The sequence below is a fragment of the Carassius carassius genome, chromosome 11 (genome assembly GCF_963082965.1).
Source record: "Carassius carassius chromosome 11, fCarCar2.1, whole genome shotgun sequence".
NCBI classification, from domain to species: Eukaryota; Metazoa; Chordata; class Actinopteri; order Cypriniformes; family Cyprinidae; genus Carassius; species Carassius carassius.
This window is the reverse complement of record NC_081765.1, coordinates 19,203,428-19,222,857: the sequence shown is the minus strand read 5'-3', so window position 1 is coordinate 19,222,857 and position 19,430 is coordinate 19,203,428. Positions and strand designations below refer to the sequence as shown.

General features: G+C 37.5%; 3 protein-coding genes across 3 annotated transcripts; all 3 read right to left on the bottom strand.

Annotated features, from left to right (window-relative positions):
- Positions 1 to 1,843: 1,843 nt before the first annotated feature.
- LOC132152451 (toll-like receptor 13) lies at positions 1,844 to 4,917 on the bottom strand. Its single transcript, XM_059561209.1, has one exon. It carries the CDS (start codon positions 4,731 to 4,733, stop codon positions 1,893 to 1,895), a length of 2,841 nt encoding a protein of 946 aa, XP_059417192.1. The 5' UTR covers positions 4,734 to 4,917; the 3' UTR covers positions 1,844 to 1,892.
- Positions 4,918 to 5,543: 626 nt separating this feature from the next.
- Positions 5,544 to 8,718, bottom strand: LOC132152948 (ileal sodium/bile acid cotransporter-like). The gene is made up of 6 exons (XM_059561971.1): positions 7,968 to 8,718; positions 7,281 to 7,399; positions 6,742 to 6,830; positions 6,482 to 6,657; positions 6,204 to 6,361; positions 5,544 to 6,072 (listed from the first exon to the last, which is right to left on the bottom strand). The coding sequence occupies exons 1-6, from the start codon at positions 8,345 to 8,347 to the stop codon at positions 5,900 to 5,902; spliced, it is 1,095 nt and encodes a 364-aa protein (XP_059417954.1). The 5' UTR covers positions 8,348 to 8,718; the 3' UTR covers positions 5,544 to 5,899.
- A 1,139-nt stretch (positions 8,719 to 9,857) lies between these two features.
- On the bottom strand, positions 9,858 to 15,024 carry gtpbp8 (GTP binding protein 8 (putative)). The gene is made up of 6 exons (XM_059561972.1): positions 14,142 to 15,024; positions 13,835 to 13,933; positions 13,628 to 13,758; positions 12,946 to 13,045; positions 11,915 to 12,033; positions 9,858 to 10,264 (listed from the first exon to the last, which is right to left on the bottom strand). The coding sequence occupies exons 1-6, from the start codon at positions 14,466 to 14,468 to the stop codon at positions 10,177 to 10,179; spliced, it is 864 nt and encodes a 287-aa protein (XP_059417955.1). The 5' UTR covers positions 14,469 to 15,024; the 3' UTR covers positions 9,858 to 10,176.
- Positions 15,025 to 19,430: the final 4,406 nt, after the last annotated feature.

The window sequence follows — 19,430 nt, the reverse complement described above, 5'->3', positions numbered from 1 at the left end:
ATTTCATAATTATGACTTACCAAAGCATGATTTTGTTTTTTACTCAGGTGAAATGCTCTTTCAAAAGCGGACGATCTTGAAGTCACTGGAGAAGGAGTCTTCTTTCAGAAATATGGCTGACCCATCTAATGGAAATGATGCACTGGTGCTGAAGCTGTAAGTTTCATCAAGAATGTAGGCTTCTGGCCTTCTTACACCTGAATTGTCTAGCAGCTGAAAGTGTCGGGTACACAAAAATACTCTAATTGAAATTTGTGTTTTATTCATGAGACATTCTTAAAACATAAATTGTTTTTAACCAGGTGTGTATTTCCTACCAAATCATATTATATATATTTTTTCAGGGTGAAGAAGAGATTAAATAATTTTAAGTTAAAGGTTCAAAAGGCATTGATGTTTCAAAAGACTTTGCAACAAAAACCTTCTAATTCTATCACTGCACTTTGGAAAGAAAGTGAAAGTGACATGACACACAGCCAAGTATGGTGACCCATACTCAGAATTCATGCTCTGTATTTAACCCATCCTAAGTGCACACACAAAGCAGTGAACACACATAAACTGTGAACACACACCCGGAGCAGTGGGCAGCTATTTATGCAGCGATGCCCTGGGAGCAGTTGGGGGTTCAGTGCCTTGCTCAAGGGCACCCCAGTTGTGGTATTGTCGGCCCGAGACTCAAACCCACAGAGTCAAACTCTCTAACCACTAGGCCACGACTTCCTACAAGAGAAGGCAGAACTCTATGTCACCACGGATTCTTAATGACATGCTACAGAACTGCCAGGTACAGAACTACGTGTTCTAGGATGTGTTCTAGACCTTCTAGACCATTTAAAGACTTTGTTTAAGTGAAACACAGTACCTGCAGGCCACAGCAACAATCCTCAAAAGTAGAGGTGTAAGGAAACAAAAAGGTACCTGGAGCTGGGGAAAAAAAGGTTTCACAGACTCACAGACCAAATGTGCATGTGACATTTTCTGCACAATTTTAATTTTGTACAGAAATAATGTTTAATTTTGGATTAAAAAATTAAGTTGTTTCCCAATGACCTCTGCTGAATGGGATGTGACAATCGAGTAAAATAAATTAAGTGAATAAACCTGTAGTCAAAAGGAAATGTGTGTACTCTGAGCAGTGTTTTTTGTTTTTAGCTGTTGTTGTTGTTGTTGTTTACCTAAATCAGGAGTCACCAATCTTGGTCCTGGAGGGCATACAGAGTTTAGCTCCAGCTTGCCTCAACACACCTGCCTGGAATTTTAAGACCTTAATTAGCTGGTTCAGGTTTGCTTGATTAGTGTTGGAGCTAAACTCTGCAGGACTCCAGGACTGAGTTTTGTGATCCCTGCCCTAAATGGTTCTTATAATATAATTGGATTCATGATGGAATTCAACAATTCCTAAGGAGATAAAAACCATACTTATTTCAAATGTACTCTATATAAATGATACATTCGCACCCCATTATAAGGAATGTGTTCTAGGAAACACATCTGAAAACATGAACTGAAACTAATTTGCATAAACACATGAACAAAAATACCTAATGTACATATCTGTTCAGCACATGCATAAATAGTCTGTGGTGGAGATTATTTAGAAAAGGGAATTTTCAGTAGTCAATCCAAACATCAGTTTATGTCTGCTTAAAGTGCACTAAATGTTTTAGATGTGAAATGACTGCAAAAGGCAAATATTACCATGTTTGCACAGTGAATCACATTTGATGTTATACCAGGTTTATTAAAGCATATTATAAAAAGCAAATGCATTACAAAATAGTCGTAACGTGTGTACATATATTTAAAATTATTTTTAAGAAAGAAGCTAGAAAGCTTGGTTTAGTTTTTTTCTTTTTCTTTTGGAACTATACAGTATACAGAAATGAAGTTTAGTTTGTTTTATTGGAGCTCAGTTTACACCACAACCTGTCCCAGAATGCCTCATGCATCTCAGGCTCCCGTGGCCAGTCTAGATAGGTTCTAGTTTTTACCAGCCGGGCCAATCTATGATGGGAGGATAGCAAGCGAGACGGAATAATTTCTAGGAAGACCAGGATAAGAATGTCCCTGTGTTCAACTTGGAGCCGGTAGGTGGCCAGCTGCATCTCTAAAGAACACCAGTTGCTATGGATGTAGTTGCGACTGATGAGACAAAGAGTCCGGCGACTTGCATAGATGCTGTCTGTGATGTTTTCCACAATGTCTTGTCCCAATTGAAAGTCCCGACTATGAAGGCAGAGACGCAAAAATGGAGGTCCCCGCTGCTCTAAGTTTGGAAGAAGTTCCTCCATGACCCAATTCTCGTCCTTACTGCTGTAAGACACAAAAACATCGTAGCGGTACTGGTGTTTACTGTTCACATGCAAAGCCTCTCGTAACCATCCACGGGCGATGTGATAGAATGGCGCAATATATTGGCCTGAAAACTTATATGACAGTACCACAGTAATAAAAATACACAAAAAGCCAGAGGTGGAGGTGAAGAACACAAATTCGATGTCAAATAAACAGGTTTTGGAATAATCAACAAAGTTAAGGTGGTCGATTCCATTGTCAGTCAAGCACTGCAGTTCTATCATGGTGGGCTTGAACATGGCAACCTGCACCTTCCTGTTGTCCTTCGCCCATGAGACCAGCCACGCATTATCACAGTTGCAGTACAGACCCAAGCCCAGAAGATGGAGGTACTTCAAACTAGTGAGATGTTCCACCAAGTTTTGAAGAACATTGATGTTATCTTTGGGAATAAGTACTAGACCTGTCAATGCTTTTAAGTCTTTGGTCAGACTTCCATCCAGAAAGAACATTCTGCAGTTTGTCAGGATCAGCGTCTGGAGTTTTGTCAGATTGTGAAACATTGTGGCCAGGTTCGGCTGCTTCGTCAAGTCAATGTTTTCTAGTTTTAGGGTTTTTAAATGAACAAGTTGATTGATTACAGCCAAGTCTCCAATACCGTCTGAGAACACTGACTGAAATTCCAGATTGACGACCGATCTTACATATTTCCCAATGAATTCATTTCCACAGTTCATATATGCTGCATTTATCTTAAGGGTGTCTACATATGTCAAGAGTGAACTGTTGCAGCCCTCAACGGTCACATATTCACCTTTAATGTGGACGTTTAGACCCTGACCCAGTGTAGCATTGTTCCTGACCACAAGCTGCATTGGTCTCAAGCCTGAACTAATGAAAACATTACTTAAATTATATGGAATGATTCCAAATATATCAGAAAAATGCAGTGTGATCAATGTCACAGCAGGTGGGAAGTTCAGATCTCCCAACAGAAGTGCACTAAGGTTAATCAGATCTCCAAATGATTCCGGTTCAATATGAATTATAGGATTTTCTTGGAGATCTAAGACCATAAGTCCATATAAACCACTGAATGCATGTTGATAAATGTAAGATAACTTATTGCTACTGAGTTTTAGCTCTTTTAACTTGGGTAATCCAAAGAATGCAAAATCTTCTATGTTAGAAATGTTACTGACGGATAAGTCCAGAATTTCAAGAACTGCAAAACAATAAAACTGGTTGGAAATGATCTTATCTATGTTATTTGTGCTTAGTATCATAACAGAAAGACTTTTGACCGTCTGTGGAAATGAAGCACAAAGAGAAAAGAAATCATTTGGTCTGAGCACATGCTTAATTATGTTAACAAGAGTGAGATTTCTGAAAATCTGAAAGACTGAATATACATCCAAGACATCTACAGTCTTATACACATATATGTTACCTTTGAGCACAATTCCCTTAATGTCATCACAACCATGTGAGATATTAGTAGGAGTTGGTGGCAAGTTAATAGTCTCATAACGAACTTCTAAAGACTCAACTGAATATGACTTTGCTGCAGTACACAAGTCATCAATGTTAAGTACATCCACTCTTACACTCAAATGATGAATTTTATGTACCCCAAATAAAGAAATCTCTCTGAGGAAATCAGTGTTTGAAACAAAGCACAATCTATAGAGATTTCCCAAAGCTTTTAAAGCTCCCTGGTCTACATGCTCTACTATTCCTAGATAAAAATGTACCTCTTCAATATCAAACTCAGTTGATATGTAACCGTCAGAGATGTTGAACACCGAGCAGTTAGGGTAATGAAGTCTATTTAGCTCATATTCCTCTAACTTAAACAGCTTCAGTGAGTTTGCTTTTGCCAGTCGACAAATGACCTCAGATATATTCTTCAAACACACATTGAGTATCTTTAATTTTTGCAGCAGAGGAATCATCTCAAAAACATTTGGTGCCAGTGGTGATAAACTGTACTGTGAAAGAGACAAATGGTTAAGTGAGGAAAGGCGACTGAAATCAAGAGCTACCTCACAGCAGATTTCTGTAGACAAGAAAGACAATTTTAATGAAGTTACGTTGGTCAATCCATTAAAAGCCTCTGGGGGGATCTCTGAGAAACATCCAACAATTTCAAGGTATTCCAAAGAAGCAAAGCGTGAGAATGAGTCTGGAGCCAAGGCACCATGAAAGTCTGGTTCCATTTGAATGCAGAGGTTAAGTAAGTTTGATGGAAGTCCACGCAGGTCTTCTTTAATGTTAGTTACATGATGGCACTCAGCAATGTTTGTTTTTCCAGCACAGGTTGTGTCAACAGGAAACTCTTCCACATCACTGTAGAAAAGGCATTTATCAGCAAGCCAAGAACATACCCATGAAGTCTTCAGAAGCAGTATGTAGAGCGAGAACAGAGACACCATCTTCAGTTCCTCAGTGATCTTTACAGCTTATGATTCTTCTCATCTTGGTTTAATCGTTCTTTCACTGGAGGTAATTAACCATGTCAGAACATTTGAATAAGAAACTAAACTTCCCTTTTCAGTGTCCAAATTCTACGAATGTGTGGCTCTTAGTCTGCTGCCTTATTTCTCTGTGGTATTAACACATACACATGAGGGCTTAAAGGGAAGTTTTGTCAACCTTTACATTTTTGGGTGAACTATCTCTTTTAGGTTCAAGTTCTGAAAGCTCATTTAGCCATTCTGAGCTGATTATGGTTTAGCAGAATTTGATCAAATTTCAGTAATTTCTGAGAAACTGCAGTGTGACAAGTGTGATATTTTTTTATATAAGCCGATTTAAGGGCACTCTCATAAAAATTACTCTCATGTAGGGTATAATACATGGCCAATATAATTAGCTTCTGGTGAAGTGCAATCATGAAATTTTACAGTTTAAAATCTGCTAGGATCGAGAGCTGACATCACATTTTTGAATATAATTTTTTTATGGTGTTTTGCATATAAATATCCCCAACAAAATAAAACGTAAAACACCCTGCATGAAATGACAATCTAAATTGTAAGCAACGTTTATGTTAGTGTTTAGATGTAATGTTTAGAAGTAATTTAAAGCAGTTAAATGCTTTATAAAAAATTATAAAAAATAAAATAAAAAAAGAAATCCTCTGTACATGGAATAGTCACATTGTTCAAACATAGTAAAAAAAAAAAAAAAACAAAGTATACATTTTTATTTATCATACATAATTTAAAAAGCAAGTTCCATTACAATTATGTGTATACAAAGTAACATTTAAATAAATTAGCCTACATTCAACCTACTTGGGATATGTAGTTTGTTTTCTTAAATTAATTGAAAGTTGCAAACCAAAGACAAAACGTAACTCACAATTCACAGTCAAAATACAGCTTTGTATTAATAAACCTGTTGGCAGACTAATCGTAAAAACATATTTTAATGCTTTCTTGGTTTGTTTTTATAACATAGGAAAATGCATCCACTTTGGGGTTGAGTGTATCGACACACTCTCTGGTTGAGCTGGAATAGCTTGTTTAAAGTTCATGCCTCCAGAAGGTCAATGTGGACCGCTCCGGTCACACAGGTTAGCAGAATGACGTTTAGCTCACAACTTTGTACCTTTGTCCTTATTCTCAGTGTTGCTATTCTCATCACAGTGAAAGCCACCATTCTCCAAGGCATAATTCTGCATATCCTGATCCTCAACTGTGCTCTGTGTGCCTTCCCCATTCTCCTCCGCCGATGTCCCCCGCCTACAGCGCTTCATCGTGTAATAAACTACAAATACATCAAAAATCATCATAATATGAGTTATCAGCTTTTCAAAGTAAAGTGAATGTTATGATTCCCCAAACAAAATGTCATATTTCCAATGGTTAAATGCAGAGTGAACAAGAGTTTCATCTTACATCCTATTGCAAACCCAGCTACAACCAGTTGGAAGATACTGTAGATTAAGGGGAAAGCGAACATGAGCTCAAGCTCCGCAGGACTGAAGGACAGCTGGGTAATAGTACTGGCCAGCTGGGCGTTCTGCATGCCTGTTTCTAAAGCAATGGTGCGGCACCTGCATTCATGAGAAATAAACCATCATATTTTTTTCAGACTTTTTGCCACATTTATTGACCCTTCAGAGTATGTGTTCTAACTGTCCCAGCAAATCATCTATGGGAAGACAGATTTTCACCTGTACCAAGGTTGTCCCACAAAACGTGCCAGGAGAAAGCCCAGACCAAAGCCAATAAATGGATAAATGGTACCGATGATCCAAAGCGAAGGAGAAATGGTCCATGAGGACTGATAAAGCACACCACCTATGACTGCAATGATGATGATGAGGAAGATTCCTACCACAGATCCCACCTATACATAGGACAACAAAAAACGCGTGAAGCTGCATGGCATGCATGAGTGTTTACAATATTAAACACAGAAACAAAAACTTACCTTGAGGATCTTTTTGGCTGCTTTGGGCCACCTGTGTTTCGTGTAAATCCCGAGACCAACAGGGACAAGTAAACTCACTAGTGTGATTACTGAAATGATTGTCAGCAACATTTAAGTGAAAGAAAGTGAAAGTGAAGTGACATTCAGCCAAGTATGGTGACCCATACTCAGAATTTGTGCTCTGCATTTAACCCATCCGAAATGCACACACACAGAGCAGTGAACACACACACACACTGTGAGCACACACCCGGAGCAGTGGGCAGCCATTTATGCTGCGGCGCCCGGGGAGCAGTTGGGGGTTCGATGCCTTGCTCAAGGGCACCTAAGTCGTGGTATTGAAGGTGGAGAGAGAACTGTACATGCACTCCCCCCACCCACAATTCCTGCCGGCCCGGGACTCGAACTCACAACCTTTCGATTGGGAGTCCGACTCTCTAACCATTAGGCCACGACTTCCCTTAAATTTAAGACATTTAAGTACAAACGAATACATAAAATGGAAAGTCTTGTATTTAGGTCATTTGAGGCCGGTTTACCGATGCTTTCATAAGGGATCTGGATAGCATCGCCTGAAGTCCAGACTGAGGTATAGATGAGCAGACAAAGAGGCATCATTCCCAGAGCCAGAATTGAAGAACATGCTGTCATGCTGATGCTATGGGCAGCAGAAACCAGTGTTTAGCTGTGGTGTAAAAATTCTCGTTCTGTCTATAAACTTTGTAAACATGCATCATTGGATTATGATAAATCTAGTCAATTTGCAAATGCCCTTCAAATAATTTGGGTCTAGTTATGCTAAAAAAAAAGAAAGAAAGAAAGAAAGAAAGAAAAGGAATGCATTAAAAAAACTGAATATTTTCTGTATGCAAAACGTGCTAAAATATACTATATTCACAATAGGCCTACTTGTGTTATTATTATACTAAAATAATAAACAAATATTAAAAAAATAATAACTGTATAATTCTACATAATTTTAGAAACATTAGTTCTATCTATAAATATAATTTATTAAGCAGATACAAGAAAAAAAAAATTCTAGTTCAGCCTAGTAGACATTTTATAAAAACTGTGAAAGTAAACAACATATGACACTACTGCATTTAAAAAAGACAGACTTCATGTTTAAAAACAGCTGGCCATTACAGAATTTATTTCTAGTAACTAGAAAGTGTTACAAGCTATATAATTACAACGGAAAGTGAACAGATCGATAGTCTCACCTTAGGTCCATGTCTCCATCGAGCCAGTAGCAGAAAACATTGGAGCTGGAACCTCCAGGGCAACAGCCCATGATGATGATGACTACAGCCTGGACTGGAAGCACGTTGAAAATCAATGAAAGTGCAAAGGCTGTGAAAGGCATGATGCCAAACTGGCATAGGAAACCAATGAAAATGCCCCAGGGCCTGCGGATGTGCCCCCAGAGCTTTCTTGCTTCGACGGTGCAACCCATTGAAAACATGACCAAGGCCAGCATGACGGTAAGCGTGGTGCTCATCACCACGTTCAGGATGTCATTGAATGGATCACGGGGCACCAGGCAGGACGTGCCCGTGCAGATGGTGGCGTTTATGGGGCAGGTGGGCTCTGGTGCACACATGTTGACAAAAGGGAGTTTGAATGAAGTGGTAAAGAAAGAAAATCAGATCCTATGGGGCAGATGGTGTAGATTCCAATCGAGACGTTGCAGAGATGATGCTTATTTGAGAAAGTGAGCTAAGATTCCAGACATTTTCCGTAACACCTTCTTTCTCACCCTCAGTTCTCCCTTTCCTGCATCCCAGGTGACAAAAAGTGAACTTTTACCTGTCTCTTAGAGCTTTAATATCAGCCTATGGTCTATAAAATTCGGAGGAAAAATGTTGAAAAATAATTAACTTACTGCAAATGTTTTATGGGGTCAGCGTCCAAATGCCAACACATAAAAGAAAGAGAGTGAGCGAAAAAACAACAACGTAATTGTCCAAGTAACGTTTAGACAAAATAAATGCAATTGCACCATCCTGCAATTTTATAACACTGTGGCACTTAAATTTTATTGTTTTTCTCCAGATACCGGCCTATACCATCAACACCCGTGGCTGTTGCTGAGTGGAAAAGACATGATGCCTATATGACCCAAAACAGTATGTGCGTCACACAGACGAAAAGAAAAAAAATTTCATAAACTGTATGATTCTTTTTAAAAGACTTTAGAGATATGACTGTAGTAATGTATGCTACCTCACTCACTTTTTTCCCAATACAAATACACACACATATACCTTTTCACAAAGTTAAAAAAAAAAGTGAACAGTTTGAGGTGCTTATATAACCGTATAACATCTGTAAGGACACTTAGGAGCAAAGTACATTGATGAAATTGGTACATACTGCTCTCACAGGGTAAAATGAAACAAAAATAGCTTGTTTAAGGCTTTTAACTCTCAGCCACAATATTAAAAAAGATGTTATAAAGCTCTTTTACAGTCTTAGCATGGACATTTTGGGGTTAAATACCAAGCCCTCATTACACTAAAATTGATATCACCATGAGTGTCTTCTTCAATGAGGGTTTTCAGAGTATGTTTGAAATCTTACGGTTAAACAATTAATTAAAAATTAATTAAATGTAGTTATGGTATTGGTTTAGAGAATTTGGCAAATTGAACAGTGTCTATGCAACTGCAACTGAAAAACAAGCTGTGTTGTACTTGTCAGATCAATGACAATAACCTTGTAATACGCAATAAGATTGTTAACACTGGGGTGGAATCACAAAACCCAGCTGTACCACAATTAATTAGCAAGAGTAATGTCTGAAAAGTGTGTGACATTGACCACAGCACACTAGGTTTACAACAAACCAGGGAGAAGAAATGACCCTGAGAGATTCAATTCAAGAGTAAGAAGTCGTTCTGTTATTCATTCACTGGGTTTAACCCATTTACTTGGATACAGGCTCAGTAATTAACTCATTCTACAAATAGGCCACGGTTTCCAGTAATTGTGCTAACAGAAAAACTGATCTGGAACATGATCTGATCAGATCATGCTGATACATTTTGGTTTAATCTCCAAATGCATGAGCAAGATTTAAAGTTGAACAGTCACTCACAAACATTCAGAGCTACACCTTCTGCCATTTTATTTCGAAGAACAAATAACAGCAACAGACGGGAATGTGCATTTGGGGTATGCCCTAAAATCTCACTAAAATATAAATGTTTTTAAATCATACATTTGATTCCTGGATCATTCAGCTAGTTTATACACAGCTGCATGAATCCTGAAACTACTAATACACTTATTTTGGCATCTGCATTTGAAAAGAATACATAGATTCAGCAATTCAATGGTTTAAATCAATCATCTTCAAATTGGTTTTATAACATTGAGTCCAGTCCTCAGATTTGTCTTTGCGACTTGTGTAAAGGCAGTGCGGTACACTCATGACTGTTTAGCGTTAAACTGTAGATTTCCTGTAACATGTGCTATGAAACACCTGAGCAGATAAATCCCAGAGAACTGAACTGAACTGCATGCAGGTCCAAGGAAGAGAGGGGAGAGAAAAAAAAATGTTAATTGCATGTGCGTTACTTATCACTTTATCTGTGAAGAGTGACTTCCTGTATTGACACACAAATACAAATGAAGAACCCCTAGCCTTATCTTATCTGCAAGCTGATAACCATCTGACCACATTAACATTTATAATCTAACAGAGAGAACCTTCCTCATTTTTATAAAAGCACTATAGTCAGAAGCACCAATTTATCCGTATAACAGATTTGATCTAATTGCTGGTGATCAAGAGTACCTTCACAAGCTCATCACTGCTCATACGCACATCATCACAATGACATGTCAAACACCTTACAATAATCCAATGCAGCCGTAATGTTGTAACAATCCTTGATGTGGCCAATGTAGCCAAAAAGCAGACTATAACACACACACAAACACACGCACACTGTAGTGTCATTTTCAGCAGCCATTGCTCAATAAACTTTTATTTTTAACTTATTAGATTAATATTCTCTTTAAAGGGTTAGTCCATCCAAAAATGAAAATTATGTCATTAATGACTCAACCTCCGTTCCAAACCAGTAAGACCTCCGTTCATCTTCAGAACACAGTTTAAGATATTTTAGATTTAGTCAGAGAGCTCTCAGTCCCTCCATTGAAACTGTCAAAGTAACATCAAAGTAGTCCATGTGATCAGAGGGTCAGTTAGAATTTTTTGAAGCATCGAAATAACAACAATTACGACTTATTTCAGCATTGTCTTCTCTTCCGAGTCTGTTGTGAGTGCGACTCCTGTGACTGTTGATGTACGATGCTGCTGACGTGTTTTCTGGTGCGCCCAATAACAAAGAAAACACGTACGCAGTGTCACTGCAGTGTTGTGAATGCGCTCACAACAGACCTGGAAGAGAAGACAATTCTGAATAAAGTTGTAATTTTTGTTATTTTTGGACCAAAATTTTTTTCGATGCTTCAACAAATTCTTACTGACCCTCTGATGGCACATGGGCTACTTTGAAGATGTTTTTCTTACCTTTCTGTACATGGACAGAATACCGTACATACATTTTCAATGGAGGGAGAGAAAGCTCTCGACTAAATCTAAAATATCTTAAACTGTGTTCCGAAGATGAACGGAGGTCTCACGGAACGACATGAGGGTGAGGGTGAACTAACCCTTTAAATTTTTTTGGAAATCTTGATACATTTGTTTCTGGATTCAATGATGAATGTAAAGCTTAAAAGAACATGCATTTATCTGAAATAGAAAACCTTTATAAGTGTTTGATTTTCTGTGATTTTTCAACATTGTTAGTTTATTTTTATTTGATTTTTTTTACCAAATCTGCTGATTTGACACCTAGATAATGTTATTTAGCTGGCTAACATAAATGAGTTTTTTTCATAATTGACATAATAGTGCTTCAGCAAATGTGTGTTTATGAATTATTGGAGTCACATTATGTCTCTATACTTTCCAGCTTGTTGTAAAGTTCCTTTATTAAAGAAAATACATATTTATTGAACACTGACTGTATTTATAGATAAGAAAGACACATAGTTAAACCCTGTTTATGTCTAAACTTTACTGGATGCAAAATCATTATCATTATTACATATAAAGAAATTACAAAAGAGAGTGTGTGTCTACATATCTCACCTCACTAGAAATGGCTGTGGGAAACACAGGCTGGTTTGATTTTTGATAAAGTCCCGAAGTTGTAGGGCAAGAGCCAGCAAAGCGCCCTGTCGGGTTCTGTCTATTTTAGTTACCACCAGCTAAAACATGACAGAGGGGTAAAAAATGTTATTTTTTGCCATCTCACACACACACACACACACACACACACACACACACACACACACACACACACATATATATATATGTAGAATACATAATGTATTCTTTCCAGTGAAGAGACAATAATATTGTGCATTTGAAAAAGACAAAGATGCGTGAACATTTAAAATGAAAAAGTACTTTTGGCTTAGTTCACACTATAATCGATTCAGATTTTCTTTTACTCAATCTTTAGGACTGACTCTCCACATGGGTATTTTACAAGATAATAAAACAGATCTGTTTTTTCTCCCCTCTAGACTGTTTAGTCAGTGACTGTTGTATCTACATCTGCTGCCACAGTAAAGACAGACGCCTCAGCACAATTACAAGGTACTTTCTCTCACTGTGAAAAGTACACAAGTATATTTTAGTAAAAAAAAAAAAAGACTTTGAATGGATTCCAAATCACTCATGAATGTGGTTTGGATCGAATTTAAAACTTTATTTTTTATTATAATTTTTTTTTTTTTATATATTATTTGCTACAAATAATACAGTTGGAACTCCAACTGTTATACCAAATGTGAAACTGTAAAAATCTCAAGTTCATGGAGTTATACGGTTTTATTAAATAACATGTGATTACTAATCTAGGTGTAGAAATCACACTTTTAAGATCAGGCTACCTCATATATTAACATTTTGGTAACCCTGGTTCTTCAATAAAACAAGATATATATATATAGTTTTAGTTTATCTTAATGCTTTATTTTGTCTTGTTTTAAGTCATCATGCTGAGGCCCTCTGGTTGAGAACCACTGTTCTAGACTGAGATGTTGAAAACGGCATACAATACTCTGAGGCCCCCTGCTGGACAATCCCAGTAAGAGCATGAGACAAACACTCACCACATAAGGCAAATTGAACTCCTCACACATCTCCACAGCAACCAAATCCACCTTCTGCAGACCTGCACCTCCATCCACCAGCAAGAACGTCCTCGCCAGACTAAAGACACATAAATGAGAGAATCGAAAGAGAAAGAAAAACTATGAATTCTGTCACTCAGGGGGGAAGTCGTGGCCTAATGGGGGGGAAGTTGTGGCCTAATGGGGGGGAAGTCATGGCCTAATGGGGGGAAAGTCGTGGCCTAATGGGGGGGAAGTCGGACTCGCAATCGAAAGGTTGTGAGTTCGCGTCTCGGGCTGGCAGGAATTGTAGGTGGGGGGAGTGCATGTACAGTTCTCTCTCCACCCTCAATACCACGACTGAGGTGCCCTTGAGCAAGGCATCGAACCCCCAACTGCTCCCCGGGCGCCGCAGCATAAATGGCTGCCCACTGCTCCGGGTGTGTGCTCACAGTGTGTGTGTGTGTGTTCACTGCTCTGTGTGTGTGTGCACTTCGGATGGGTTAAATGCAGAGCACGAATTCTGAGTATGGGTCACCATACTTGGCTGAATGTCACGTCACTTTCACTCATTTATATATACTGACACAAACATTATCATCTACTACTTTCTAAACTCAAAAACAAGCATGCAAAAAGAAATATTGTGAGCTAATACAAAACAGTATCAACTTCAACCTACTTGTGACGCTCTTGAAGGTACGGTTCAACCATCTCTACAAAGTCCCGTGGGGCATTGTGTCCATACCCTGGCATGTCGACAAGGGTAAACGCCTTTCCCACAGTGAAAAAATTTAGCTTTTTGGTGTGGCCCTGTGTGAAAATAAAGTAGTTATTTCTGACCATGGAGGACAGAATGGCAGAGAACATCCATGACTTACAGACTCACTGGAGTTTTAGAGACTCGCACATCTACCTCCGGCACAAGAGAGAACAAGGCACGTATGAGAGAAGACTTCCCCACGTTACTTCTGCCCATAAAACACACCTGCAATGCACACAAGCAAACCTGAGACACAGTTTGAAATGTCTAGTGCAGTAGTTCTCACCACTTCAAATATTTAAAATTAATATTATAAATGTAATATTCATATATTAAAGCAATCTAAATGAATTAAAATGCTAAAATAAACATACAACCCAGATGTAAACTGAAATCATATTTCAAATGATGATTAAAGACAATCTTATCATACCTCGGGCTGTTTAAGAAGAGGTACATGGTCTATCCGGACTGCAGAGGTAGAGTAGTCGATACTGTGTTTAGAGGAGGGAGTGAACAGTGTCTCTGCCTGACGGAGTTCCTCCAAGCTGGGATGAAATATCTTGAATTCTTCCTGACTGACCTGTGAGGACAGGTGCTCCTCCAGACTGCTAAAGGGGTACAGAAGACCCTGACGCCTCCTCTCAGGGAGCACACACACATGTTTGATGGAGGCCAGTTGATGAACTCTCCGAACTACTAAAGGATAATGTGATATATGTGTCTGAAGCAGAGCCAATGCCTTTATCCTCAGCATCATGTTAAATCAGTTCACTCAGGATGACAATGTTTTGCTTTTTGAAGTCAGTTCGTGTGTCATATCCATTCACTGGAATTTTTAGTTCGAGGAAATCATTCTTGATGGTTTCTTAAGTTTAAATCTTTCAAACACTAAATTGAAAACTATGGTTCATATCTATCCACTTGGATCCAGAATTGAAATTGTATTACTTTTAATCAGATAAATCAGCATTTATTTCTCAAGTAGATAATAGACATATCACATGTCATCCATGCGCTGCCTTTTGGCAAGTTTTAAGAACTTGTAATCAAAATATAAAAGAGTGGAACACACACACCTTACTGCAAGCCTGATATCATCTCAAGGTCTTACATTCACTAGACTGAAAAACTTCATAAACCTCTATCAAAACCACTGAGTCCAGAAATGCACCGCTTCACGTAAAGGCATATTTGTTATATTATTATTACAATAACTAATTCATATCTCTATATCAAATGATGTTAAAGGAGAGTGCTATAGGCTATTTATTTTTGTTCAATCTTGTCGCGCTTGTGTAGATGAGCATGTTACATCAGAATCGATCCGAAGGAAACAAACACAAGAACAAAGGTTCCGCCTTATTGTATGTGAAAACCATAGACTGTATAAAAGAGAAAACTAAACCCTAACGAATAATATATATATATTCTATTTTTTTTATACCAAACCTGTTTGTATATCACTATGCCAAGTTTATCACCAAACCAAGTTTATTTATCACTATGCAGATATTTGTATATTGCCTTTTACACCACTTTTGTTACAAATAACTAAACAATTATTTGGCCCCAAGCAAGCCGCTTTCTAGTTCATGCTGCTAGAATTACAACACAAATGAGGGTTTTAAACGGTATTTCAAAACAAACGTTGGTCACTGTGTTGTAAAAATTGCAAACCCTAAAGAAACAAATAGAAAATAAATAGAAAGCGACTTTTCTGAATGTTATTTACTATCTCTCAATGTAATTTTTCAATTTACGTGCTTTATAAGCATGAAAAAAACTGCAGTGGCAGCTAAGAAATGATGTGTGCAAAATTAAATACATTGACATTATGCTGAAAAAAAAAACAAAAAAAAAACAAACAACAACAAAAAACAATAGAAACTATCACAAAACGGTTTTACTGGTTATAATGGAATTTATTTATTTATTTATTTATTTATTATTATTTTATTTTATTTTATTTTTAATTTTTATGGAAACTGTTCCCTGTGGGGCTCTACTGGTAATTTGTCTTGATTAAACCACTAAATTCTAATGGTATATGTCCCAAAACACACTACAGGAAACAGTTTTTAATGGTTAATAGTTGATGGTTTGTAATGTTTGTAATAGTATTTTTAGTGGAAACCATTAGAATGTATGTAATGTCCTACTGTTTTTTTTTTTCAGCAGTGTAGTACAAATACTTATGTTTACAAAATAGAAAATAAAGTAACATTACAAAGTGAAATAAAAAAAGTAACAATATCAATACAAAATGCAGTATATTTGCAAATGTAAATAGGCTAACAGAATACACATGTAATATAAGTGCAATCTTTGCTACGAGAGAAACATCAAGTCAGGACGGATTGGTCCTAACCTTTTCTTGGAGTAGGCCTAATAAATGCAGTGATAATTAGATATTTTAACAACATTTATAGGATAAACATTGTATTTTCATAAATTTTCTCAAAAACCCCAACAAAAGCTTTGGAAAAAGATTTATAGCTCTAACAAATGACACATCTTCAAACTGTGTGTGATAAGAATGTTTCAGTAGTAAATTTGCTCCTTACACACATATAACCATCAGAGGGCAGCAATGTCTTACCATTTTAAAATGCATTTCTCTTCTCAGCACTTTTTAAGATTTCAGTCCTTCTCGTTGTATTCTGTAGCATATCTAAAACAAATGCTTATTAATAATAAAGATACTGACTCTTGAAAAAGTAAAATTTTGTCTATAGAATTAAATTGTTTCAATCTCTGGAACTCAGTTAGTTTTATTGCTTGACTGAGTTTAGAAAGGTGTCATCCTGACAGTCACCCTGCATGACCTTTCACTGCCAGAAAATGAAAAGGTGTACTGTTGTGAATTCACCCCTGGTAAGAATGTGAGCTGTATGGCCTTTAAAGCGGTATAGAGCTGGAGTTAGTAACACAGATAGTTTTTTTTGAGGATGGTAGAGCATTTATGGGGACGGTTATTGCCCATCACCATCTAAAATATGTATAGAGCTTTAGGAAGAGGAAGTTAAAGCTGATTCCTAATACTACCATCAGCTATACTGGATAAACCACCATACTGATCGGCAGGTATGAGCAGCATAATCCAGAAGCATTTATAGATTTCTTACAAAAATCCAGAGTGAAATAGCAACATAAATCAAAGAAAACTTTAATCTTATATCTGAAAACTTATATCTGTAAACTGTATTGAAGAAAGAATGATGGCCTAAACTCAACCATTCCTTATGAAGGCACAAACTGAATTTCCTCTCTCATTGACTTTAACACTAAACCCAACGGGCAGACACACAGATCACAGTGATGAAGAGAGAGAGAAAAAAATATGTAAAATCTAGTAAGAAGTAGGAGAAATGACAAATAAGTCATATGAGTTTGGATTTGAGCATAGGAGTTAATAATGAAAGAATCATAATACTAAATGGAAAGCTGGAAAGAACTAGATGGATGCAGATATTAAGATGGAGATCCAGCCTGTATTTGAAATGGAACACTAGAATACATACTGCTTACTGAATACAATGCAGTATAACTACTGCATATTATTGTTTTATTTATGTGTTATATTATAGTGCTGTAAGCAACCATAAATGTTTCAAACAGCTATGATATTTTTCACATGACTTCACTATGTTACAATTCAGTGAGTGGAGTCTGGATATCCTTTTCGACATACAGACTGTTATTTTGGAAATGTAATACAACTGTGCGTAAAATAATCTGGCAGTTTAAATATATAATGGCTGAATTTGGAAGAGCACACTAGCATACTACACTAACTGTTTCGCCTAGGACAAATTAACTGAAATAAATATCAGCTGCCATAGAAGTATAAGAGGAGAATAGGCTAATCATAATTCAGACAACAATTCAAGAAACAAATGTTTAACATTTTTTAATCAATAAAGCATTCATTACATTTTAAATTTGGATTTTTTTTCTTTTTTTACTAATTTGTAATGTACTTTGTCGTTTTTATATGTATTTATATATTTTTTTTACATTACTACTAAAGTTTCATTTATTGTTATTAGTAATTTTAATGCTTCAACTCTAAATATTTATTTCATATTTTTATTTTATTATATTTCAATTATGGCAGTACAGTATGCCATTCTACAAAATCTACTGGTGAGACAGTGAGGTAATTTCTGCCACTCCCTATAGTTCATTTACATGCACAAGGTCAAACAGTTAATGGATGATTAGATGCCATGTGTCAATGGGATAAAATAATCAATCAGTAATATACATATTAGAATAAGCAGCATCTTTTTTTTTCATCTGAATTGATCTCTTTTGGATCATTCAGAATCAGAATCAGAAAGAGCTTTATTGCCAAGTATGCTTGCGCATACAAGGAATTTGTTTTAGTGATATAAGCTTCCAGTAAACAGAGACAACAACACACAGACAAAAAAATAAATAAAATAAAAAAAATAAATAAAAAAAATAAAATTACAGGAGAATTACAAATTGGCAAATAAATAAGTGTATAAACAATTGTGCAATAAATGATAATGGAATAGGATTGAGTGAGATGCAGGAATGTTCTAGGATGGAGGGGTAACAAATAAATATAAGGATATTGCACATTTTTGCATAAGTTTAAGTGGGAAACATTTAACTGTTCATGAGGTAGATTGCCTGGGGGAAGAAACTATTCTTGTGCCTTGCTGTTCTTGTATTTGCGGCTCTGAGGCGCCGGCCAGATGGCAAAAGTTCAAAGATGGGGTGACTTGGATGTGAGGGATCCAGAGTGATTTTCTGAGTCCTTTTCCTCACTCTGGATGTGTACAGTTCTTGGAGGGTGGGCAGGGGAGCACCAATAATCCTTTCAGCAGTCCGAACAGTTCTCTGTAGTCTTCTGATATCTGATTTTGTAGCTGAACCAAACCAGACAATAATTGAAGTACACAGGACTGACTCAATGACGGCTGAGTAGAACTGTTTCAGCAGCTCCTGTGGCAGGTTAAACTTCCTCAGCTGGCGAAGGAAATACAACCTTTGTTGGGCTTTTTTCACAATGGAGCCAATGTGATTGTCCCACTTCAGGTCCTGAGAGATGGTGGTTCTCAGGAATCTGAATGACTCCACTGCAGCCACTGTGCTGTTCATGATGGTGAGTGGGGAAAGTGCAGGGGGGTTTCTCCTAAAGTCCACAGTCATCTCCACTGTTTTGAGCGTGTTCAGCTCCAGGTTGTTAAGACTGCACCAGACAGCCAGCTGCTCAACCTCCTGTCTGTAAGCAGACTCGTCACCGTCCTGGATGAGGCCGATGACTGTAGTGTCGTCTGCAAACTTCAGGAGCTTGACAGAGGGGTCTGTAGAGGTGCAGTCGTTGGTGTACAGGGAGAAGAGCAGAGGGGAGAGAACACATCCCTGAGGGGCACCAGTGTTGGTGGAGCAGCTGTTTGACATGAATTTCCCCAGTCTCACTAACTGTTGCCTATCTGTCAGAAAGCTGGTGATCCACTGACAGATAGAGCTAGGAACAGAGAGCTGGGTCAGTTTGGTCTGGAGGGTGATTGGGATGATGGTGTTGAAAGCCGAACTAAAGTCCACAAACAGGATCCTCACATAAGTCCCTGTTTTGTCCAGATGTTGCAGGATGAAGTGCAATGCCATGTTGATTGCATCATCCACGGACCTGTTTGCTCGGTACGCAAACTGCAGGGGGTCCAGTAAGGGTCCAGTGATGTCC